Source organism: Kwoniella bestiolae, chromosome 7 (genome assembly GCF_000512585.2).
Source record: "Kwoniella bestiolae CBS 10118 chromosome 7, complete sequence".
NCBI lineage: Eukaryota > Fungi > Basidiomycota > Tremellomycetes > Tremellales > Cryptococcaceae > Kwoniella > Kwoniella bestiolae.
The window spans coordinates 844,269-868,212 of NC_089247.1; the positions used below are offsets into that span (position 1 = coordinate 844,269).

The window sequence follows — 23,944 nt, forward strand, 5'->3', positions numbered from 1 at the left end:
ATTTCATGGCATTGGTAACACGAGATATTCAGGCACCATGACAGCTGGGGTGGGGGAGGACAAACCATATCTGGGTGCACAAATCAGTAGCAGGAGCGGAACATGGGAGGATGCCATGACGATCCTCTAGAATTATATCTCTACACTGATTCTGGGAAGGTGCGCGATATCCGCTCTGCCGCCAAAGATGGAGGCGAAATAGATTGATCTTTTATACGGGTACATGCTATGAAATGAATATTTTACAATACTGATATATACAACAAACGATTCCCTCTATTTACAGCATTGAAGTCGGTGCGATATATCATCGATCCGCAGAAATCGTTGGGATCTCCCACCAACTCATTGATACTCCCACCCAAATCTCTTCTTCCACAACTTCCTAGTCACCTCCATACCATTTCCCAACTTCTCGTCCCCAGCAGCATCATTATGATTCAACAATTTGCCCAACAACCTGGTCGTATCTGCCTTGTATCGACCATGATGCAGTTGATGGGTATGCCATGCTAGGTCGATATCCAATCGGGGCACGAGGAAGTATTTGCATTCGGTAGATTGCATCAGGTCGAGCCATGCGTCTGTGGAGGATCGTTGTTAAGCACTGAGACGGGTTATAAGTGGAGAGAGGGGGATCGAGGAGTGCTCATGATGGGGAAATCAAACGAAACTTACGATAAAGCACGATAGAGAACTGCAATTCCCTTACCCCATTCTCCCAATATTTCTCGTCCAACCACCCAATCCTCTTCATATGACCAATGAATTTGGCTTGTCTCCCAATAGCCATTCCAACATCCTCAGCCGACCATTTTGTCTGCTTCGGGCTCTGGACATGTTCTGGCGTGGTGGGTTGGAAAGGAGGCAATGTCTTCTCACGGATGGCGGTAGCCTATTGACATAGTTAGCACTCTGCTTCAGACTTCACTCCCGTTCGACACGGACTCAAGCGGAACTTACAATCGTACTCAGCGGAAAGTTCATCCCCTGCAAAGTACTGTACTCCCCACCTATATCTTCTTGATATATGGTGGGGTTGAGTAGATGCGAATGCCACGCCATCAATACTTCCAAGCATGGTAATTCTCCTGACGACAACGCTTTACCCGCCCCCCGTTCTTTGAGGACATGCTGTACCCAGTATGCATAGGCCATTGCTGATTGTTGGCATAGCTCTTTAAATGGCGTATCGTCGGTGTCAGAGGATGGCAGGGAGTGACGAAGAGCTGATAAAGCCGATAAGAAGGTTAAGTGGTCTCGGGCTACAAAGTAGAGTAAGTACAGTGTCAGTATAAGTCTGCCGAGCAAATCAAGATGAGCGTAAAGAGTAGAGGAAGGACCAGCTCACTCTCTTGTAAGCTGACGAATGGCTTGTAATCCTCATCACCTATCTTGATAGTTGCTGGTAATCCCGTCTCCTTATCGTATTTCTCCAGAGGGACATCCAAAACAGACGATTTGACTTGTCTTCGGCGGAACAAGTTGAGTGAGACCATCTTCGGTGGCGAGGTGATTACTTCAGATTCAGATGAGGGTAAGGGGATGTCTCTTGGTTATACGATTTATAATGCCATACAGGACATGACCAGAAGAGAGATCAAAGGTTGAAATGCATGATGATGCGATACGCACGCACGTTTTGATGCGGTGCTGTGTTGTGTTGTTGACGCTCGGACATCTCGGCTGTGCGACTTACCGGGTTGAGTGTACCCCGAGGCTATGACGTAATACCAAGAAGACCGCGTGTCATTCGAGACGAGTACTTTAAGATACTAGTGTACTCGTACAACTGTTCCTTTCGTCACTCAGAGAAGCCAAGCCCTCAATGAGCATGGTAGAGCGATCCATTCATCCCAAACCTAAACGCCATGACTCTCTAGCTCACCCTCAGAAGGCTCTCCCAACTTTTTCCATTCCTCGCTCCACCGCCTTCTTTGTCCAGACTTCATCTCTGTTTTCGTTTCTCAAGCATACTGTATATATATATATATATATATTCGTCTTGTCGAATTCGACAGGTGAGTATGCGACGTGCAATTCATAAGCACTACCACCCATAACACATTCACGTTCCGACCATAACTAGAAAAGTCAAGCACAAGCAGAATGAGCCAGACCGATACACAGGCAGGCACCGAACTGCAAAGTCTGGATGCCAGCCAACGACCGCCTCAAGGGGCAGCGACAACTGAAGTGAACGCCACTCAAGGGGCAGCAACAACTGATGCTGGTGGCGATTCTCAGAATACAGGAAGAACGGTTGGAGCTGGTCAACCCCATACCGAACGACCTATCGAAAGCGACACGAGAAATACTAGTATGACATACACCTGTTCCTGTTCATGTTCTCCCAGAGAACCGACCGGGACAGGAATCGGTCTCTTGAGTGTCGTGACCTTGTGCGCCTGTGGTCTTGGTGGCGCAGCATTGGGCACCGCATTTGCGGGGTCAACCGTCCTAATGCCAGGGTGTATGTTGTTGATAGATTACATGGACTGTTCGTTGTTCTGATGACATGACCCTTAGGTTAAGGCAGAGAGGTAGCGTACACTTGATCTAGGAAGGGGGAGGAAATGCAGATCGAGGCTGTTCGAAGTAGTGCGTCAATAGTACTTGGAATGAATCCCTAAGAAAGTGACGCTGAGGTCTTGCGGAATTGACCATACCTATCCATTTTGTCCGATTTGCGAAGAACACCACTACTGTGTTGGGATGACTGCGTCTATTTACGGAAGTTCTTGCGATCAGTGCGTGCGGGGGTATGATCACTCAAATCTCGAAGACATCATTGGATCCTCATTGCCATATGAGTCAAGTTACAACCTAGCGAGTCTAGAACGATCAATCAGCTAACTTCCAGGCGCAGGTGCATCTGCGTCTATGACCGATCTTGGCTCACCACGAATGACAAACTTCTGACAAAAAACTCCCAATCCTCCTTCTTTCCATTTTCATGCCTCAGAAACAGTGACGCTTTGCGGTGTCGTTACGACAATACGACAATGGAAAGGCTCTACAAAGGACTGCGATGATTGGTGATCTACGAGTCAAGTTTAAGGCGATAGCAAAATGTACATGGATGACAACATCTTTTGCTCCTCTCAAATAACAATTATGCCTCAACACCCAGATTCATCGATGACATCTACCTAAATCCAATCAACGTGAATGATCCAATCAGTCCTCCTGTAAGTTATCCGTGTAAGATGTCATCAGCTGATACCCTGATGATAGGTCTCAAATGTCCAACGCAAGCTCCAATGATACCCCACCACAGGAGGTCAGATCGGACTCTGAATCCGCCGCTACTCCGAGGACGATTAACCAGTACTCATCCCCTTCAACGCCGTCAATCGAAGCTGATAATACGTCCATTTGCGATCCCACTCCCTCAAGTGTCGGTGCGACATGTCTATGTGGTATACTATGCTATGCGGTTGAGGTGGCTTGTTGCTTCTGCGCGTGCCAGTGTCATCAATAACGCACAGATCTGCTTCCTTGCGTGAGATGGTTTTTTGTTGTGTAAGGTTTGTATTGTCGCGAATGACGGTATGACTCTGGACATGGTCATTTAGGACTCAGCGCTTGGCGTTCTGTCGAATGCGAAAATACGACGTCTGAGTGCGAACTGAGAGTATTTGTTTCATGGGGTCGATACAAGGGATTTGCTTCTCCGACTGAAGACAGTCTGATACTTGCTGGCACATCTGGAGAGATCGCCATCTTTCAAATACATGGCAGTATATAGGAGGGGGAAGTCTGGTTCTTCCGTCTCGATCGTCTCAGTTAGGGATAGCACAGACCGTATACTCATATTGAAATTGTAAGTTTCCTTCCCATTTCTTCACGCGTTAATCCCTAATCGGACTCACCAGTCAGTCCGCCAAATTCTATTCACTATGACATCTCCCACCGACGAGGCCTTTCCCTCGATTCAACGGAACACCAGTATTTCACAAGCATCGGGCCTAGAAGACAGCACCAGCGCTTCGACCGAGACTCATAGACAAAGCGGCAACAGTGGCGATTCAGGTAACCGGACAGATATTCATACAGCAGATACGGCCGTTCAAACTGATTCCAATCGTTCACAATACTCGAGCGCTCCCCACTCAGACATGTTGCCAAATCCGACTGATCCAGCAACAGTAGCGGCAGTCTCCATTGGTACAGGTATCGGGTGTGTGGTCTGCGGTGCACTCGAATGTCTTATCTGTCATACCTGCTTCAGTGGCTAAGACGGCCGTAGTCCACCGAAAGTCCGATCCCCCAGGTCGTTGAATATTGTATGTACACTCATCGATCCAAGTCAGTTCACTGCAAAAGCGTCATAGAATCTTACTTCATCGTAAACGAGCGGCGAGCTTACCGTATGAGATTATGCTGAATGATACGGCTGACAGCAATTGTTCCTTTTGCGTTAGCCTCCGATCTACTGTATATTCTGCCACTCCCGTCACACCCGTCGACCTGCAGTAGCTTAGACATCATCCTTGCTCCTAAGATGGACATATACCTTAACGTGCCCAAGCTGATAAAGGAAGGCGTATTGTGAAACCTCCAAACTCTTCAGTCAAGGTGTTTCTACTTAAAACAATGACATCATGTTACAGCCTTGCAAACGGGTCTTGCGTCTTTTGACTGAGCAGGCAGTCGAAAGAGGTCAAAAACAACGGATTGCATCGTTTCATTCCATCCACTGTGTCAGCGGGGCAGTGACAATCGACTCGAGACCATATCAAAACACGACTCGAAAGTTTCATGGTCCGATCGCGTATCACACTCTGCGCTCAAAATTTGACCTTGGACCTTCTGAACAAATAGATCACAGCTAGACATCCAACTTTAGAGAATTCATCACCCATCAACCCAGGGATTATCTTTTGATTCATCATCCATCCGTTTTGATCGAAACTCTCTGCTTCAGCTGCATACATCAGTCTAACGATCTGAGCAACATTCTATTCCTATCGCCAACACCTATCGTAATGAATGGTGCAATGGAAGAAAGCTTTCTCCTCCCCAACTGGGATTTCTTACCGAGCACGGATATATCCCAGAGTACGGATACGCAGATCAGCCCAGAAGGTACACAGGAGAGCATGGCCGCGCTCCCCGCTCGACTGGAAAGTCAGATTCAATTGCCAACCCGAATATCTCAATGCCAGATACCGACTCGAGACAGTACTCCCAGACCACACCATCGATGCGTCAGGCCATTCTGACCAACTCGGACTATCAGCCGACCGTCGGGGACTGCACTGCGCTCAGCGTAGTAGCCATGACTTGTGCCGTAGCAGAATATGCGCTTTGTAGTTTACTGGGTACAAGTTAGCTCCTCCCATATACTGTGTTTCGCTTCAACCGTTTTTTACACTTTGCGATATGTTGTATCATACCTTGTGATTGTATTGTATCATCTGCACCATCTGCTTGGGACAGTCAAACACCATGCATACACGTATTAGTGATTGCCAAATCATTCCTTCGGCGTACAATACAACGATCATTATCCAAACTGAATTGGTTGATCATAACCTTTTTGTTCCCTTCTCAGTACGGAATACCACTACATTGCAATTACCCATCAGCATTCCTCGCCCATTCGCACATCCAGCAGAACAAATCAAACCATAAGGTGGGAGTTCACTCACTTCTGTATCTTCTGGAACCCATCATAGACATTCGACCTCATATTCTCCCTCGCATTCTCCACAACACCCATCATGTAATCCGCTGCCTGTCGCTCGCTCAGTTGCAATTGGAATCGATTCTTCAATCTCATGATGGTTCCTTCGCCCTTGAAGGAGGGCAAAGCCGTTCCCAACATGAGATGAACCGCATCGACCAGCTGATCGGCGTGTGGTCGGATCGCCAGGAATGCCTTGACGGTCAATTCAGTGAATATCTTGTATCCTTGCGAATCTCTTCCGCCCATCAAGGCGACCATCTCGTGGTTCAGCTTGAAGGATGATGGCTCGAATTTGATTCCCTAGTAAACATGTCTTGAGTCAGCTTCATGAACCTTCAGGAACGAATCGTTGCGCAACCTAGAGCTGAATATTGGACTTACTCCTGGGCCAATATCGAATAAGAAACCGAAATCTACATCAAAAAAGCCTCATCAGTACCATGTACGTACAAGGGCAGATATCCAGCTGACTCACCGATATGTACAATATGTCCATCTCCGTCAATCATGATATTACCATTATGTCTATCCTTGATTTGCAGTATATAGCAGGCAACAGAGTATGCAGCCATGGATTGGATGAAGTTGAGTCTGGCCTTTTGGAAAGACACAGTATCGACTCCGCCATACTTGTCAACAAAGTAGGAGAAAAGATCGTTGATCTTCGCTCGACCCATTTCATCTCGTGATGTAGCGTTGGGCACGACATCGATGACACCGCACTGATAACAAAGTAGATTAGCACGCATCCGTGAGTTGGGTCAGGGACGAAACCAACGAGGGTGAGAGTCGGTGTGAACAACGGAAAAGGTTCTAGTCAACTCACCCCAGGAGCAGTAGCAGTAACCCTATAAGGGAACAAATAAAGCGTCAAGCCAATGGACGTGAAAACATTCTTAAACATCGCTATAATCTGCAACGCCAGAACATCCTGTCTACAATCATCTCCGACCTTGAATATAGCAGATTGCCAAACGTCGTATTTCGTTTTGACAAGTTTCGCTTCATCGGAAATTTCAATGTTTGAATCGGATGGTAGGTCGATACGTTCTTTCTGGACTTTGAAGGTTGCCATGAAAGGTGCCTATATATTCGCATTGGTGTTCGTCAGCACACCATGTCATATTCATTTCTGAATCCGGAAAACAGGAAGTGGCAGGATGAACTCACCTTGGCATGACTCTGCAATGGTCTACCCGACTTCCTATCTAGGTCAATCACCACACCATCCGGATTACTAGGCAAGTACACTCCGACAGAAAGATTGATCAGAGCCATCTCTTCATCTATCTTAGCCTGTACCAATGTCATCATCAGCTCTGCTTGATCTGGTTTTCACTCATGTATGAGTTACCCACCTTTTTCTCAGGCTTAGATTTCTTGATGAAGGGTTTCAATTTCCCAGAAATGGAAGTTACCGCATCGAAGAAGGTAAATTCCAGATCGTAGAAGCCTTTGGCTTTTCCTGATAAACCAGCTACGATCATATCGATCATTCTGTCCAGGAGGGGTTTCATAGGATCCGGCTGAGACTGTTGACGCAAAAGCAATCAGCTTGAGATATAATTGGCATTTCAACGAATCTTTCACAGCTGATACTTACCGCATCATCATCCCTGTACGTATTGGCTTTCATATTCCAGATGATCTGATGGCAGAACAACTGAGATATCTTGGAAGTTTCGAAGATGAATCGCTCGACGTAGCCTATTTGGCAGCAAACTCAAATGTGAGCAAGTTGGCTCGATCTCAGGTTAGTCAAACAACCTACCTAAAGCATCTGCTCTCAAAGCCTGTACCACTTGAGGTACGAAGAAGAAAGTCAATTCCACAGGATGCTGTTCCAATACTCTCATCGCATACTGCAGTATCAATGGATGGTTCCCATATCGAGGTTGGAAGTACACTATAGCAGTGACAGGAGGAACAGCCGACCAAACGGGTAACCACTATTCACCAAGATAACTATCAGCTCTCACATGCAAAAGAGAATGCTCGGATCATTTGATTTACCTTGAGTGCTGCCCTAGCGTTATTCTCCAGCTTATCGCCTAGCAAGAAGTGCAAAGCCTCCGGTACGTCGATGACGCTCTGGGGATCAGACTTGACCAGTCGACTGATTTCAGTCTGCACAGGGATATTCTTGAATCGTTCGCCCATGTGCACAGCCATTGCAGGATTGACGTTCCATGCTTTACCGACCAGTCGAGTCCATTCATCCTAAATAGGATAATCACGCTCAGCTATCTAAATCGGGAAAATGGGTAAAATCGCAGCCGAGAGTGGACATACCCCTGTGATTGACCTTTCCAGCGCTCCAGCAGGAGGCGCATTAGGTCTTCCATTCTCATTTAGTGGATTACACCATACGCTCAATCTCGAAATCTCATTCTCGATGAGTAGTTGGAGAAGTTTCACCCTATCTCGATGATGCGATTCGTATTCGTGCATCGACGCGGAGCCTATCATATCACCACAACTGATCAGCTGTGCGCTCAGAACCTTGTCCACAACAAAGCTTACCTCTGATCAGGAATGCGGGAGCTCTATCGCTCAAAGACGAAGTCGAATGATCACCTCTGATTTTGTCCTCTTGAACGATTTGCAGGAGATCTTGAAGGAGTTTGATCTCCGCTCCTACTTGTATTCTATCACTTCCGAACGACCATCTGACATGGCACACCATCAATATCGGGTCAAACATGTTCGATAGATAGTGATCACTCACTGAGGTCTGAAAGCGAACCAAGAGAAAGCAGCATGGAATAACCTATCTCTGAACCTAAGCTCCAAAAGAGCTTCCATCCTGCTACTGGCAAGCATCTGGAAGCCGAATAGCAACAAGGAGAACCTGACTTCTCTTGCAAGAGGATGAGTGCTGTAATCCATGTCAGCTATAGTACCCTGGTCATTCATCGGTTAAACGGTGAGCTCACCTCATCTGCTTGTGAGCCTTCAAACTCCTCATCATCAACCTGATCAAGCAGACCATTATACCGCGTTCTCGGTATTTTATCGCTTGGAACTGACTAGAAAGCACTTGCACCAAGAGTAAATGCGGTCTAAGGAGCTTTCGAGCTTTCGCTAATTCCAGATCGGAAACTTTCTTGTCCGATGGTGCGTATTCGACAGGTTGTTCGAAGGGATCTTGATAACTAGAGCAAATCGGCCAGTTAGCCATCCTCTTACACACTACTATAATGACATTGCCCGATTGCCCAGGTAAGCGTGGGCTTTGACTAACTTCATAGATGTCGAGAATAGACCCTTTCGTTGCCTGATAGTATGTAACCATCCACCAGTGATCGCACCGATGATAGCAACCTCAGCTTCAGGCCTTTGTCTCAAGAGCCAAGTCCAAGCATCAACACCAGCAGCGATAGCTAGAGGCGTAAAAGCTGCCATAGGGAGTTCGACAAGATAATGCAAGATGTCTCGATCCATCTAAGAGAGACAATGATCAGCTGTGCTTCCTGCTTGTGGGATCGGGAAAAGAAGCGTACCTTTGGCGAAGCGATCAATACTGATACTGCTCTAAGTAAGATTCGTCTAATCTCAGGAACATTGAATGGTTTATTCTTAGTTTTGATATTTGACGTTGCTTGTGCCATTTGTGACTTGAACGCAAGCAGTTCAGCGGGCGAGGAGTTGGCAGGCGACCCTTCTTGCAGGTTGCTCAAACCTAAATCCATTACCTATTAGCTCAGAACTTGTGGAAATAAGACGAAGAGATACCTAACTTACCTTGAGTGAGGATTAATCTAGCTCCACTCAATTCACCATTGAAGTAATTCTTCGAAGCGAATTGACTGGCGACGAGGTTTGAAGAGTCTGAAGGCCAACCTCCAATATTTGGCATAATAGCTATCGACCGATATCATCAGTACTCATCGAGCTTATGTGTGACGGATGAGGATGTCGATGCCAGAAAGTGAGAGGAAGGAGAGGGATCAAGAGACGTAGGCGTAATGTAGGCTTTGGACGATGCAAACTCACTCTCCTGCCTGTCCAACCTCGAAATTGTCTTCGAGAAATGCAGTGCCAACCCCGCACCCATCTCAACACTATCAATCAAAAGCACATCCCTTGATTCATTCAAGTACGACTGTAATGTCGACTGCACCTCGATAGGTGCTCGAGAAATCGCAACGGTCAACCAATGCTTAGTGACCGAATGAAGTTGACTGGTAATTTCGTTTCGAACCGCATAATCATCGGTGAGATGTAGAGTGAGATCCATCTTATCTGACGTGAAGTCATATACTGGTGAATACTGTCATGTTCTGTCAGCTACTTTGTTCATTATCAGGAGAAATTGAAAGCTTACTTCATCGGTATATTGTAATTCACAACTCCTTCTCATGAGGGTTAATATCTCCAGAAGGGTGAAAACGACTTTACGATCGCATAATAACGCAGAGAAGGTCTCGAGTAGTTGTCTGGCGTAGTTGAGGGCTATTTCTCGTACTTTCCGCATTCGATGGGTACAAGCCACGAGGATCTTGCATACTTCATCGGCAACGATAGGTGGGAGCGAGTGGGTAATCACTTGCGTATAGACCTGTTTCATGAACGATGAAGTGATCTATTTGGAACAGATCAGACGTCAGCTTGAATTCAACGAGTCGACTGAGACAAAGAAATAGCTAACCTTCTGAGCAATAGCATCCAGACAACCGATCAGAGGACTCTCATTGATAGATTCATTGGTGAAATACTGCAATAAGACCGAAGGTCGATACTTCATCGTTCTCGCCTCTTCCAAGTCAGAAATCGCCATCAAGAGGGTAGTCTGGGGGGTTGTCATATTTCGGATATCGTATGTATGTCTTTGATGAGGCAAATATTGTGTAAGAGCATTACGTTGCGATTGTTGGATCTGCCACATACAACCTTGGTCAGCGAAGCTCACCGTTTTGTTCTAAGAATTGTGAGTAGCTCACCGAAGCAGCATAATCCTTCCTCAAAATCGAATTATAAGCCAGATCACTAGCCACGAAATCGTTTGAGTTTTCCAGCACCAAAGCGGGAGTCTTGACGGCAATGGTTTTTAGAGCATTGGTCTCATGCTCTGACAATCTCTTTTGACCCGCCGGTCCACTGAGTCCAAATACCACGCAGAGGAACCATAAATTCCTGAAATGAGCTACCAACTCCGGACTCGCACCTTTATCAGGGTGATAGCAGTTGTGCGAAAGCAGGGTAGCGATGGGGATAAGCAGAGCAGCGAGCCAAGCTTTCATATCTCCTACTCTCTTTTCACCCTCTTGCCTTAGTTGGGCAACCGCATCTTTATCCCTTGAATCGAACCCGTGAGAGGCCATAGCTACCATCTGAGTTTGAGTACCCTTATCCGCAAACAGGGAAAGCAATTCCACAAGATATCCGTCTGCGCAATCTAGTCGAGTTCCGAGGCCTTTGGCTAAAGTGGTCTGAGCAGCCAGAACTGCATTTGAGGAATTTCGAGGATCTTCAGGATGCGAAGATCGAGAAATTTGCGAGAAAGCTCGGTAAACTTCGATGAGATCTCCATTGGGAGCTGCAAGAGCTAATGGTACGAGATTGGTGACGATGGTTGATTCGGTAGCGAGATCCACCCCTCGGAGTCGCTGGATGAGCATGGAGATACTGAGATGAATGATCTGTGCCAGAGTCAGTATGGTATGACCGGTATCAAGATGCTAGTAGCAATGCTTACATCTTCTTTGCCTATCTCCAATGCCAGGCGAGAAACGACTTCGACAGCAGTCACCGCAACTAGTCGTCTCTGCTCTTCTGTCGCTCTAAATCCTGTCGCACCTGTCTTCACTGTCGAAGCATCCGTCTCGCCCTTGTAGTGGTGATGCATTGGGGTAGACCGGATGGACATAGCACCTGGCACGCTGGTACTGTGACTGAGTGTATTGAGCAAAGAGTATAAAGTCGATGAGGTGAGATCGTCATTCGCCGACATCTAAGTGACATGTCAGCTATTCGGCTTGCGGGTGTTCACAGAGCTATCTCACTTCGATGCAGATGGCCAGACATTTGGATGCCGCAACTACAGCTGGCGGAACTGAATTTCCCGAACCTCCCATCTCTCCCTCGAAGGCGGGTATAGGACTCAGGAGCAGACGTCGGATATGGTGTGTCATAGCAGTACCAAGTGAGCGATCGCTGATCACACACATATATAAGCAGTGTACATGTCAAGGGACACGGTTGCGAAAAGCCACTCACTTTCTGACTTGGATAGAAGTACACACAAATACAGCTTCCAACACTCTTGAATCAGCCACTGAAGAATCCTCCGAAAGAAGCAGCTTGAGTCTAGCTAGGTGCGAAGCGTCTGGCTCGGGATGGTGCAATGACAGATTGTTCAGGAGATACTGGCAGTCACGTGTCAGCTCTGTGCATACGACTGGATCAAGACAAACGTAGCTCACCAGCACCGAGACCATGAGTTCGACCTCCTCGTCCGGCTGACCGCCAATGCTGAAAAGACTACCCCTTCTGGAGTACGGAGACTCCTCCACGATGGAAGATCCGCCCATAAGGTCTGTCCACCATCTCAGAGCTATCTTTCCAGCTTCATCAAGAATAGCGTGGTCTTCCGCGACAGCTGATAATCTCTTGATGTCATCTAGATTCAAAGCGTCATCTACGAGCTGTTTGGTCTGCTTTCTAGCTATATGATCGATACCTTCCTGCCCGTATAGTTGCGAATAAGGGTGGTGATATCCCCCTAATTGATGGGCAAAAGCTTTTTGAGACTCCCCTACGTTAGGATAAGGAAGCAAAGTAGTCGATAGGAGGACATTGTTTATTTCCGTCACTGCCATTACCACTCCGCTTGGAGTGATCGGATGAGGTGCGGTAAACGGCGTAGTAGGCGGAATGCGGATGTGGGGAGTGGATGCTGCTGAAGTGGGCTGATGGACTAGATTGATCAGATTACCGGGTGATGAAATTGCTAAGAGCGATCTTATGATCGATGCGATCGTTCGTGTTGGGAAGGGCGGAAGAGGACAGTGCGAGATGACCGAATGCAAGCAGTGTAGAAGGACCAGGGGGAATGCTGAAAAGAACGATATTAGTTGATTGCTGCAGACGTAGTAGAACAACTCACTGATCCCAGCAGATCCACTCATCAAAGCTTCAATCTTCTCCACAAAGTCTTCAAGCACTCCACCGATATCTTCTCTAAGCTTAGACTTGCCCCATGCTACCCATAAGAGCGCTTTTAACAACCCTTCGCAAAGTTGAGCTTGACTGTTGGATCCGAGACCGCCAGCCTCCAAGCTTCGGTACGATGACGAAGGACTATCATCTCCGTTTGGTGCGGGATTCGCATGTCGCAACAAGCCAAAGAGCAGTGCATTGAGTCTCGGGAGACATTCGGAGAGATGAGGTGAAGTAAGTGGGAGGGAGGAGACGTAGTGAGCGTAAGAGATTGCATGATTGATTTCGAATTCGGTCTATACGGTCTTATCAGCTAGAATTCTTCGGATAGCACGAGCCAGGGAATTTGAAAACTAACCCAATCATCTTCATCGTGAGGTATCAGCTCTTCGACATCGTTTGAACTGAGGGTGTTGTTTGGTAATCCATCTAGTAGGACTGATATGGACTTTTCATCCTCTGTGGTCTTGGCGTCATGAGCGTAATTTGACGCGAGGGAAGTGAGTATTTGAAGGTGTAATGGTTCGTCGAGACTGGAAAGCGGTCAGCATCTGTCCTGTGAGGCGATTCATCTACTCACCAATCCATCTTGGCCGCTGGTACCGTTGAGTGTGGTTCAAGATCAAGGATGATATCAATGTATGATTGTATGAGTAAAGAGGATGCTATCAAGTTGCCGCGCAGGTCATCGTCGTTGTCGGTGGCCGTGGGACCAAACGTCATGTCCTTTCTTAGTCACGTGACACAGCCCCAATCCGCACCTTTACCTTTGTTTGGACCATCATGGCGTGCATCTCAGAGTTGGATGAGCGGTGGTCAACTGTCATTGTCAACGGTCATTTGTCTGTGTCATCTAGACACAACCTCATCATAGTGATCCAGAATACATCTTTGCCCCCCACGCTACCTACATCAGACACATATCCTACGCTGACAACCCAACACCACACCCGCAACTCGCTACACCCGATGCAATCCCCTCAACCCTTCGCCTCTTCGTCCTCTTCAGGTCCTTCGACAAGCTCAGCAAATGGTAAACCCGATAGGCTTTATGTTGGCAACCTCTCACCGACAGTGGACGAATACACCCTGATACAGATATTCTCGAAGTATGGGAAAATAACGAAGTTGGATTTCATGTTCCATAAGACGGGGGTGTTGAAAGGGAAACCTAGGGGATTTGCTTTCATTCAATTCTCAGATAAAGATGTGAGTGTAACACTACTCGTCACGACCTTATGAATCACTTCACCTCTTATCATTGCCAGAACTTTCGTCGTGCGTGTTCTCATGCTAATATATGAGGTAGGACGCACTCAAAGCGATGATCAAGCTACACGACAGATTACTCCGCGGCAGAAAACTAGTTGTAACCTATGCAAGTTCGGTAAGTCCCCTCATTCCATTCATTCGATATCCAAGAGATCATCACTGATAAACATCAGGCACCTCCTGAAAACCTACCACTACTCAACTCAAAAGGTCGTCGACCGACTGATCCGACCAAGACTACCACCCTGTCCCTCTTGAAGAGTTCCAAGAAGCCTCAAAGGTGCGTTCCCAAACCAATTAATCTCGCTCATCAGCTCCCGTCCCTATCGTTCTGCATGATACGAGCAGAGGATGAAGCTGACCAGGATGATTCGATGCAGTGCCTCAGCACAGATAGCAGCGATGGAAGCCAAACTAGCCCACATGAAGCGGATCAAACCTGCAGACGAAGATTATATCCCAGGACAAGGCTCCTCAAGAGACGGCACACCAGGATTGGAAGGATCACCTTTACCCGATCAAGACGAAGTGGAGATGGGTGAAGAAGAAGCGGAGAGAGCTGCAGAAGAATTAGAAAGAGAGATGGAAGATCTCGTTGGTCGAGAGGGATCAGCTACACCCCTGACTATAGAAGGTAGTAGAGCTTCTACTCCCGTCCCTCCTCAGGGTGAAACGCAGACGATGTCCTCGAGTCTACCTCCCAAACCTTCGGTTGAGGATGCAGAAGTACCGATAGAAACGTCTAAACCCCTCACCTCGGAAGAACGGTCAAAACAGAGAGAAGAGGCTTTCAAGAAGGGTTTAGCAGGATTACCCAAGAAACCTGCCTTTTAATCATATCGTTTACCGTGGCGCAGACTATAATTCCACCGACATTGTCTATTATCTATTAAATCATCATGCTCATGTCTGTGCAGGCTATTAGTGTAACATAATGTATACATTCTTGCAGATCAATTGGGTCAAGGTCGTGTTGTCTATTGTATTGTATTGCACCAACTCGGACCGCCTAACTCCGGGTGTGTTCACCTCCACTCGACCAGTTCATCGACTCGAAGGATATCCAAAGTACAACTTGTCCTTGCTCCTGCAATATATTCGTAGTGATACCAAACACAAACACTTTCCAAGCCTCAGCATTCTGTCTCGGAGCTCTCTTTCAAAAGTATGATGCTGAAAACATAGGCTCAATTCATAAAACTTCAAAATGTCAAAACACCTACCTCTCGTCAAACTCCCTTCCAACGCTCTCATCCATCGACTCGGGTCTTCGACTCCAACCCCTTCTACCGCCTTACTGCGGTTTCCAAGTAAGGGATGGACGATAGACAAGTCAAAGAAGGAAGGATGGGCGGTGGTAGGTGACTCAGAGGGGAGGAAGCTGGCCGTTGAGGTGAGTCATCATCTGTCCTCTCACGCTGTCAAGCCTGGAATGGAATAAATCCTCGTTCATTCGTCTGGGCATATCGCCTCTGTTCTATTCTACCCTCACCACAGAAGATGATGGATCGGATGCTCTTCCATCTATAGTCATACTGACCCCCTATTCATATCTCAGACATGGTCCAATGCTAATACCTGCTCACTCATAGACCCTCCTATCGCGACACCGTATTCACCCCCTCCCTCCCTCCCCAGGCCCATTCCCCTACCTCTCCACCCTCCCCTCCACCTCGTCCTCAGACCTCTCGACATACAGACCCATACGGCATCTCGCTTTCTCCCGTCCTCCCTCCTCAGGCGAATTTACAGACTACACCGCTCGCTACGGTGCACTACAAGAGGAAGACAAGCTTTCTTTCCGAGAGACTCTCCTATCTACCCTTCATCCTACACCAAGTAAACAGGAGATCGAGAGGGTATCAACCCTAATGAAGATAGATCATCTCCTCGATCTACCGATGGTAAGCTTCTCATCAGGCCAGACCCGTCGATCTAGGATAGCAGCCTCCCTCCTTACACGACCTGTGTTGCTTATACTGGAAGATCCCATGGCTGGACTGGATATTCCCAGTCGGAAGGAGGTATCACGTATACTGGGCGATCTGAATGATAGAGGCGATATTAGAATTGTATTGGTCCTTAGAGGAAAGGGGTTGGAAGATGTTCCGGGGTGGGTGACGGATGTGGTTGAGGTGAGGGAGGGGAATATCTGGATAGGGAAGAAAGGGGAGTATGAAGATTCGTTGAACAAGAGGAGGGAGGAGGAGGGTGAGACTACGGCTAGCATACAGGAGGTGGATCAGAATCAGAAAGATGGGAAGGAGAGGGAGGAGCTGGTCAGATTGGATGGGGTCTCGGTCAGCTATGGAGAAGGTACGAGGCCTGTGAGTTTGCTCCATGCCATGATCTTCGCTCGACGAGCTGGAAAAAAGGGTCCTCTTATCAAGATGGAAGAAGAGCAGAGACTAATGTGATGTATCTTTAGGTTCTCACAGAAGTATCGTGGACTATCAAGGAGGGAGAGAAATGGCATCTCATAGGAGCCAATGGTGAGTTGAGTCCGTTCATCTCCCACGTGATCATCATCGTAGAAGATCCACAAGCCCTCTACTCCGATGCGCAACGATCATATTGCTCCTGCTGGTGCTTCTGGGCCTCCTCTCAGTGCACCTACATGGAGTATCCTCATTGACCATAACATACCCCTCACAGGCTCAGGCAAGACCACCCTCCTCTCCCTAATCCTAGGACATCATCCCCGCTCATTCTCCCTCCCCTCCACATCACTCCAACTATTCTCCAAACCCCGTCGTGAAATTCCCACTACCGCCCTAAGAAGTCTCATAGGGCACACCTCGCCGGAGATATACAGTTCTTTCCCTAGAGGAATGGGGTTGACCGCCTATTCAGCCGTAGGGACGGGGTTCAAAGGGATCTTCTCGAGATCACAACTCACCGAACAGCAGAAAGAACGGGTCCTAAGTCTGTTGGACCAGGTGAAAGATCTCTTACAACCTTCTGTCGGTGTGGCTGGGAATGGGACAAAGGGAGAGATGGACCTTAAGGAAATAGCATTAAAACAATTCTCGCACTTTACTCCTCCACAGCAGGGCTTGTTGCTTTTCTTGAGAGCGATAGTGGGAAGACCCGATCTGTTGATTCTTGATGAGCCGAGTCAGGGGATTGACGAGTTCATTTGGGAGAGATGTAAGGGTATACTAGAAAAAGAATGGAGGGAGAATAAGAGGATGGCTACGATTGTAGTTAGTCATTATCAGGATGAGGTGAGTGTAGTGTATCCTAACGGGGGGTAATCTGGGTGTTTCGAGCGTGTGCGAGTCAACAATTCGGAATGTGTGGTTGGGCTGATTGGTTGGTTGTCGTTGATCAGGTACCGTGGAAGAAAGGCAGAGGCAAGGTTCTGAAGTTGGATCAAGGAGTTTCCAGTGTAGAGTAGTGTAAATTGATTTGATCTGGAGAAAATGCTCAGAGATATCCTATGTACCGGAGTGAAAAGTTTGAGGCAGATTGTTAGAGGTATAGATCAGTGGAATATGCAATTGCAGAGACTGGTACGCGGCACAGGTCTAGCTTGGGGTTACTTGTTCGTGTGAAAGTAAAAGAGGCGGATGACGATACGATATAATGCATGAACTATACTATATTTTCCTTTCCGTTGTTTGTTGTTTCGATTTGACCCCATCTATATATCGTGTTTTTGTAAAGAGACTTGTTTTTTAAAGAAAGAAAGAAAAAAGGTGTACATCCACTTCCTATCTCTCGCGTTCTCCTTTCCTCAGTCTGAGATGGATCCGTACTCAAGAAGATTGCGGATCCCGTAGGCAAGTCGGCCGGGACCTTGCAATTATCTAAACGTTCTTTCGATGTTCCTACATCCAGCGGCCAAGTCAGCCATAACCCATACCCAAATACAATCCTTCATCTCGACCGTATCTTTTCCTCCGAGAAATTCAAAACAGAAGAAATCGCTCACAGGCTTATGATCGACCTCATGATCAACATGCACGAAACACCTATCTACCTCCTTCAACCTCTCAATTTGATCCTGCAATTCCTGCGCTATATCATGTGCCTTCCACAAGAGCATATCGGGGGGTAAGACAATATCAACCTCGACGAAATAGTTCGGTCCGGAATGATATACTCGGACTGTATCTACGGAGGTGATGTGTTCTGAGAATGTGAGGGCCTTGTAGGTTACGAGGTTTATGAATTCTGTGGGCGCTGCTATACCCGCTAGGAAGGTGAATTGTTCTGTGTGAAGTCTCCGCCATCAGTAAATGTAACATCAAGATAAAGTCGAGCAGCGGAGAGATGATATTGTTCACCAGAGATAGATGACGACTCACCATATACTGTTCTGGTCCATACGGTGATGATGCAGATAGCGATGATTGTAGCTCCCATAGGATCGATCTGCATAATCATTATGCACAATTAGCAACTTCGTTACACTGCGGCTGTGAAAGTCTTGAGAGTTTGGAACCGTCTACTCACCCACCAGGCCAATTTGGCACCACCAGCAGCAGTCAATATACCAAAACCATTCCTGTTTCAAGTTTTGATCAGCGTCAGCTCAAAATTTCCCTAGGCAAGTCGTGTATGACTTGGTAGCGCGGTACTCACGTCAACAGATCATTCCTGTGATCTTCCCACAAGACCTGCACTTGAGAAGAAGACTTTCGAATCGCCATGCAATATATGAAAAGGGCGAATTTCACAGCTGTTTTAGCACATCGGTTTCAGCAACGTGTGACAACAAGTGGACTTGTGACTTCTACCCCATAATCGGGAAACGGCCAAGAGAGTATCTCTCCATTCGAACGGGAAGTGATGTAGGTGCTTACCAAAAGCAACGCAGACCGCAACGATGGACGGTAAATGGAATTTTTGTAAGTCGTCTCCCTTGTGAGTCACAAATTCTTGTATGGACATGACAATCAGAATGACGTTGACCCCGCCCATGATCGAGCCGTACACTATATACTCTCCGTCAGCTTCGGAACATCGATCGAATGGCCGCGATTAGCACGCTTACCGATATTACCTCTGTTCATTTTTGCGGATGTTCAGCTGTTGATAATCTCTATTTCGCAACTATGGTGACTCACACTGCGAATGATGGTTGTCAGCTGGATTTCTTCGTGGTGTGTATGAATAAAGCTCAGCTTACTAGTTTCAAATCTCGATCCTCTGACTGGCCATTTCTTCTCTTCTGCTCTATCTGAAGCTCGATGAGCCAGCCATAATATCAGATTTGCAAATGGGTCGACTATAATGCGCTATAAGCGTTCGTGTTGTGCCTATGATCAATCATGGTGGAGTCAAACTTACACACTACATGGGAAGACACGAGCACAGTCAGCTTGATCTCCCTTGAGGAAAGAGAGTCTACCCAAGCTCACCAGCATCCACACAACTCGCGAACAACGCCAACGAGCCACTACTTATCGCTGCATACAATTGAAGAATCGCGAGCGCCGTGTTGGCGGCAAAAGAGATATTCACTGCCAATTTCACTTTAAGAGCATTATCCGCAGCATCCTGTTCGGCCTCCTGAGATAAGGTATGGAGGGGTTTGAGGAGATCGTTGATTCGGGAGTTTTGGGTCTCGTAGAAATCTGCTAGTTTACCGCCTTTCTTTCGTCTAACGGCAAGACCAGGACGAAGTATATCAGCCTGAGTGATCGCACCCTGATTGGATTGAAAGTGTCGATGAGCATCTCATTTCGTATCTTACTCACTGTCTAATCTCCTCAAGATGAGCATCACTGATCAACCTGTCTCTCAACAATAATGGATCCCTCTCGCCCGCTTCTCTAGATACGACAGAAGGTATACCCATCAACTCCAAATCATCTGGTCGTTCTCCTATACTTGCTGGTCTGGAGGTGGTAGCCTGAGGTTGGATCTCTGTTGTGGTTGTGGTGGACATGTCGGTGGCTTTGGCTTTGGCTTTGGCTTTACCTTTGGGATCGGTATTGCTCGTCATTAATAGAAAAGAATGATCAACAAGGAAGCACAAGATGAATATGAGTGATGGCGAGTGACTACTGTATGAGTCGATTCCGGGAGTAAAAAGTTGAAAGGGTGAAGTTGATGAGAATAAGCGCCCTATCTCGAATGCCAAGAGCAAGAGATGGAGATATCGATCAAAGGACGGTACAGTAGAGCGTCATTTCGATGATTCCCCGCTCAGTTCGCTTAATTAGCACAGACGTGGATCAGATAATGGACGGAGGTTGTAAACGTGGTTACCGCATGGCTGCAGCAGGTTCATCACGTGTCACATACTTTAGAGTGTCACGAGACAAGTCACAACGCGTCGAACTGACAACCGACATGAAATCATGCTGCTGAGCCAGAGCTGAAGCAGTATGCAAAGTGAATCGACCAGATAGCTATAAGATACCACAACGGATACGATACGATATAGTACAGTCGCACAGAATCCATTCAAGTACAGAAGATTCGGGCTGCCATGTCATCATCTCAAACTCAAAAGGAAGAGCAACAATGGGGTAGAGGTGGGTTATTCGCATCCTTTAGCATCATGCTCGTGATTGGTTTTAGCTTGTCGGAATCCGATAATGAGGCGCTGCACTTGTAATGTACACCGAGTATCACTGCGTATCAGATTAGATCTCAAGGTGGGCGCAGATCATCAGGAGTGGTTCGGTCTATACGCGCTAGCGAACATTCTTGTCATATTTCAGTTTTGACTGTTAACTCTTCGGTCACCTTCTTTGATATCTGAATTAACGCTGATCATGATTTTATCTCATTTTGGTGGGTAGTGTTGATATGTGGAGGAATGAACTGGTAAGCTACGTCCCACGTTTAACCGAAGCAGCAAGCTTATCCATACCCATGATGATAGGGCAACGAATGGTCGTAAAGAACGTCCGCCTAACTCGTGAGCTCAAGAACCATGGCCGATCACAAGATGAGTGTATCTGACGACAGACAATAACTTGGATCAGGCCATCAGACTTGCTATCGCCCGTGATATTGCGATCGCTATGTAATGTGAAAATCACAAAACTCATTACGGGGTCATCAGCGAATTACGCTGTAGTGTTGGATAGTACGTTCTTTTTTCATCCACCCTTATCGACCCTTGTGATTTGAATCGTCTTCGGCCAAGACTATATTTTGTTTAAAGTTGCTAACGTGATCTACCCTATAGTCTTCGGCGCAGCATACATATTCGGTAAACCACCTTCACCATCCCTCGCGACCTCACCAGACGGGATTATATCCGAACATGCTCCCGTCAAGATATCACCTTCTGCTGTGGGTCTGCCGGAAGGAGCAAAGTTCGTCTCAGGAACCGCTGCGAGAGGTCACCTCCTGCTGTTGGATGACCAGGGAGGTGTGTGGGGATGTGGGAATAACGTGGTAGGGCAGATTGGCCTTGTGAGTACACGGCGATCTCAAGAGAGGTAACGGGAAATGGGGAGCAGGCGAGTTGAGGTGATATAATTGAAGAGGAAACGCTGATATGGAGACGTAGCCCGTAACCATGCTCATTGATAAACTTACTCGTGTCACCGGTCCTTGGTCCAAAGATCCGGAAAGTAAAATCACACAGGTATGTTAGCTGTTCAAGCGTCCGCAAAGCAAAATCGCATGGTGTATGATCAGCTGACAGAGCTTATGGCAGGTATCAGCTGGACACACATTCTCCCTCTTCCTCACTTCCACCGGACAAGTCTACGCAGCAGGATCGAGCGAATGCGGACAGCTTGGAAATGGTAAAACCGGTGAAAGGATAGTGAAGAATGGGAAAGTAGCTTATGATGTCGAGGTGCCTGCTCGTGAGTAACCGATGTAGTATCACACCTCCTCAGTTCTGTTCTGGTTATTTACAAACAGGTGTGCTCAAGAGACGTGATGATATTACATGCTGATAATCATATTTTGCAGGTCTGATCCAAGGTTTTGAGAACCGCAAGATCGTGCAGATAGCTTCGGGGAATCAGCACTCCCTGGCACTAGATGAAGAAGGGTATGTGTACGCTTGGGGATATGCGGGATACTCCAGATTAGGTCTACAAGATCAGAAAGATCGGTATGTCAGCTTCACTTAGTGCGAACAATGGATCTAGCTGACTTGTTTGAATGAGTAGACTGGTACCTACTATAGTACCGCATGTAAGTTAGCTACTTGCTGAGGAAGCCTGGTGCTCTTAGCTAAATATGGATGGTAGTTTGCGGGAAACAATGTCGTCACTCGAGCTGCACAGGTGTTGTGTGGACCGACTAGTAAGCTGTTTCATCAGATCCGGTTGGAAAAGGAGCTGAGAAATAGTGGTAGGTTCTGTTGTGGTTGACAGGCAGAAAATGTTGTTGATAGCTGGGAAATTCAAGTTGACAGGTGATGGTATGTCTCCCAGAGTATATATGGTTTCTGGTGAACGAAGCTGATTTAATCATAGGCTCGACTGGTCAACCATATACATATTTCAAGTGAGTTGACGATTGAAGTGATGCTCCCTCAAACACTAGCTTACACATTCTTAATCCGGTTTTAGGTATATACAGGAAAGTGAGTGCAGTCCTACCTGGAAACCGTAAACCACCGCTAAAACCGTCGTTCAGTAATGGCTTGCAAAGTCATCAAAGCCAGCTGTGGAGGATGTACCCATTTCTTGACTACGCCCGAAGGAGATGGAGTCATGACAGTCGGATTTGGACAGGGATGTGTGAGTACGATTGTAGTCCAATCAGTGTACGAGTTTCGGCAAACTGATAAAGCACTTGCCTTCTCGCAGCTGTATGGAGGTGAGCCAGCTGTTCCAAAGGTCGTGCATTTCGACAAAATAGCTACTGATACCATGTATAACCAGAGCTGGGCCTAGGTCCGGACGCAGGTAAATCAGCCACGAAACCTGTGAAGATCGAGCCTCTATCTGGCGTAGACGTGATTGAGTGAGCTTTCTCGCAAATGTCCGTCAAGAGGTAATATCTGATATAGCGACTTCGGTTAGTGTCGCTGGAGGAGCCTTCTTCTCACTTTTCTTGGCTCGACCTAATTCCGCATTATCAGAGCTCGATCGATATCCTGAGCATATTGAGAGTCCTACGATATGTTTGGCGTGTAATGAGGAGAAGGACGATGATCCCATGGAATGTGAGAAGGTGCGTGCCATCTTCCCTTGACTTACACTTGACCGATCTCACCGAATACACCCCCTCCTCCATGGTCCGGTTACTTATTTTTGACCTATTACTAATGGGTCAACACAGTGCGATTCGCCATATCACCCCGAATGCCTTACCCCACCTCTATCCGAGCCTCCAGAAGGAGAATGGTTTTGTCCTGCATGTACAATACAAGCGGACGCCGGACCGAATGAACCGTTCGAACCACTTCCTATCGATGGACCTAAACCCAAGAAGAAGAATTTGGCGAAACCACCTTCGTCGATTGTGGAAAGAGCAGTCACACCTAAGAGTGTCTCGTCGCCTAAACCTGAGAGTGTTAGGTCAAATGGGTCTAAGGGAACGCCAACGGGTAAGAGGAAGGCTAGTGAGAGTGTGCATGGTACGTCCAACTTGCAGATGGAAATAGAAGTGCGTTGCTGATTTGCTGGTCCATCGAACAGGGTCAGCTAAGAAACAGAAGTAGAGCAACGATGATGCTGATACGGAAACGTCATGGAAATGAAAACAGGAGGCCTAGTAGGCCTAGTGGGGGGGGGGGGCACCCTGCATGAGATGCAGCAGAGCAGTCAAATGCAAATCAGAAGAAACGTTCTTAGTACACTACACAACCAACTCATGCATCTTGTATTGTTGTCCCTTCTACGCCTTGCTCGGATATTCTTGCACGGAGCATTGATGGTT

The 23,944-nt window shown here is 47.1% G+C and overlaps 6 protein-coding genes across 6 annotated transcripts; 3 read left to right on the top strand and 3 right to left on the bottom strand.

Annotated features, from left to right (window-relative positions):
* Positions 1-345: 345 nt before the first annotated feature.
* On the bottom strand, positions 346-1,499 carry I302_108237 (uncharacterized protein; the record flags this gene model as incomplete). Its single annotated transcript, XM_019193995.1, has 4 exons — positions 346-584; positions 679-895; positions 964-1,265; positions 1,352-1,499. The coding sequence occupies 4 exons, from the start codon at positions 1,497-1,499 to the stop codon at positions 346-348; spliced, it is 906 nt and encodes a 301-aa protein (XP_019044118.1).
* A 4,154-nt stretch (positions 1,500-5,653) lies between these two features.
* On the bottom strand, positions 5,654-13,579 carry I302_108238 (uncharacterized protein; the record flags this gene model as incomplete). The annotated part of the gene is made up of 27 exons (XM_065870632.1): positions 5,654-5,995; positions 6,077-6,108; positions 6,171-6,417; positions 6,522-6,779; positions 6,866-6,991; positions 7,054-7,227; positions 7,299-7,402; positions 7,467-7,644; positions 7,709-7,915; positions 7,988-8,157; positions 8,219-8,364; positions 8,424-8,573; positions 8,632-8,850; positions 8,940-9,139; positions 9,199-9,377; positions 9,440-9,559; positions 9,692-9,968; positions 10,023-10,280; positions 10,347-10,574; positions 10,639-11,337; positions 11,394-11,648; positions 11,701-11,851; positions 11,915-12,063; positions 12,121-12,752; positions 12,804-13,152; positions 13,215-13,389; positions 13,437-13,579. The coding sequence occupies 27 exons, from the start codon at positions 13,577-13,579 to the stop codon at positions 5,654-5,656; spliced, it is 6,168 nt and encodes a 2,055-aa protein (XP_065726704.1).
* A 246-nt stretch (positions 13,580-13,825) lies between these two features.
* I302_108239 (uncharacterized protein) lies at positions 13,826-14,962 on the top strand (the record flags this gene model as incomplete). The annotated part of the gene is made up of 4 exons (XM_019193992.1): positions 13,826-14,065; positions 14,166-14,243; positions 14,302-14,408; positions 14,509-14,962. The coding sequence occupies 4 exons, from the start codon at positions 13,826-13,828 to the stop codon at positions 14,960-14,962; spliced, it is 879 nt and encodes a 292-aa protein (XP_019044115.1).
* A 373-nt stretch (positions 14,963-15,335) lies between these two features.
* Positions 15,336-17,528, top strand: I302_108240 (uncharacterized protein; the record flags this gene model as incomplete). Its single annotated transcript, XM_019193991.1, has 5 exons — positions 15,336-15,521; positions 15,721-16,455; positions 16,557-16,620; positions 16,784-17,355; positions 17,463-17,528. 5 exons carry the CDS (start codon positions 15,336-15,338, stop codon positions 17,526-17,528), a joined length of 1,623 nt encoding a protein of 540 aa, XP_019044114.1.
* A 412-nt stretch (positions 17,529-17,940) lies between these two features.
* On the bottom strand, positions 17,941-20,027 carry I302_108241 (uncharacterized protein; the record flags this gene model as incomplete). The annotated part of the gene is made up of 9 exons (XM_065870633.1): positions 17,941-17,961; positions 18,066-18,346; positions 18,442-18,508; positions 18,590-18,641; positions 18,719-18,815; positions 18,940-19,089; positions 19,266-19,364; positions 19,498-19,739; positions 19,837-20,027. 9 exons carry the CDS (start codon positions 20,025-20,027, stop codon positions 17,941-17,943), a joined length of 1,200 nt encoding a protein of 399 aa, XP_065726705.1.
* A 546-nt stretch (positions 20,028-20,573) lies between these two features.
* On the top strand, positions 20,574-23,726 carry I302_108242 (uncharacterized protein; the record flags this gene model as incomplete). Its single annotated transcript, XM_065870634.1, has 19 exons — positions 20,574-20,619; positions 20,890-20,914; positions 20,973-21,008; positions 21,076-21,179; positions 21,282-21,511; positions 21,609-21,686; positions 21,759-21,912; positions 22,022-22,166; positions 22,225-22,249; positions 22,306-22,360; positions 22,413-22,478; positions 22,534-22,564; positions 22,630-22,643; positions 22,697-22,800; positions 22,870-22,879; positions 22,945-23,026; positions 23,086-23,236; positions 23,345-23,642; positions 23,704-23,726. The coding sequence occupies 19 exons, from the start codon at positions 20,574-20,576 to the stop codon at positions 23,724-23,726; spliced, it is 1,677 nt and encodes a 558-aa protein (XP_065726706.1).
* Between the last annotated feature and the right edge of the window lie 218 nt (positions 23,727-23,944).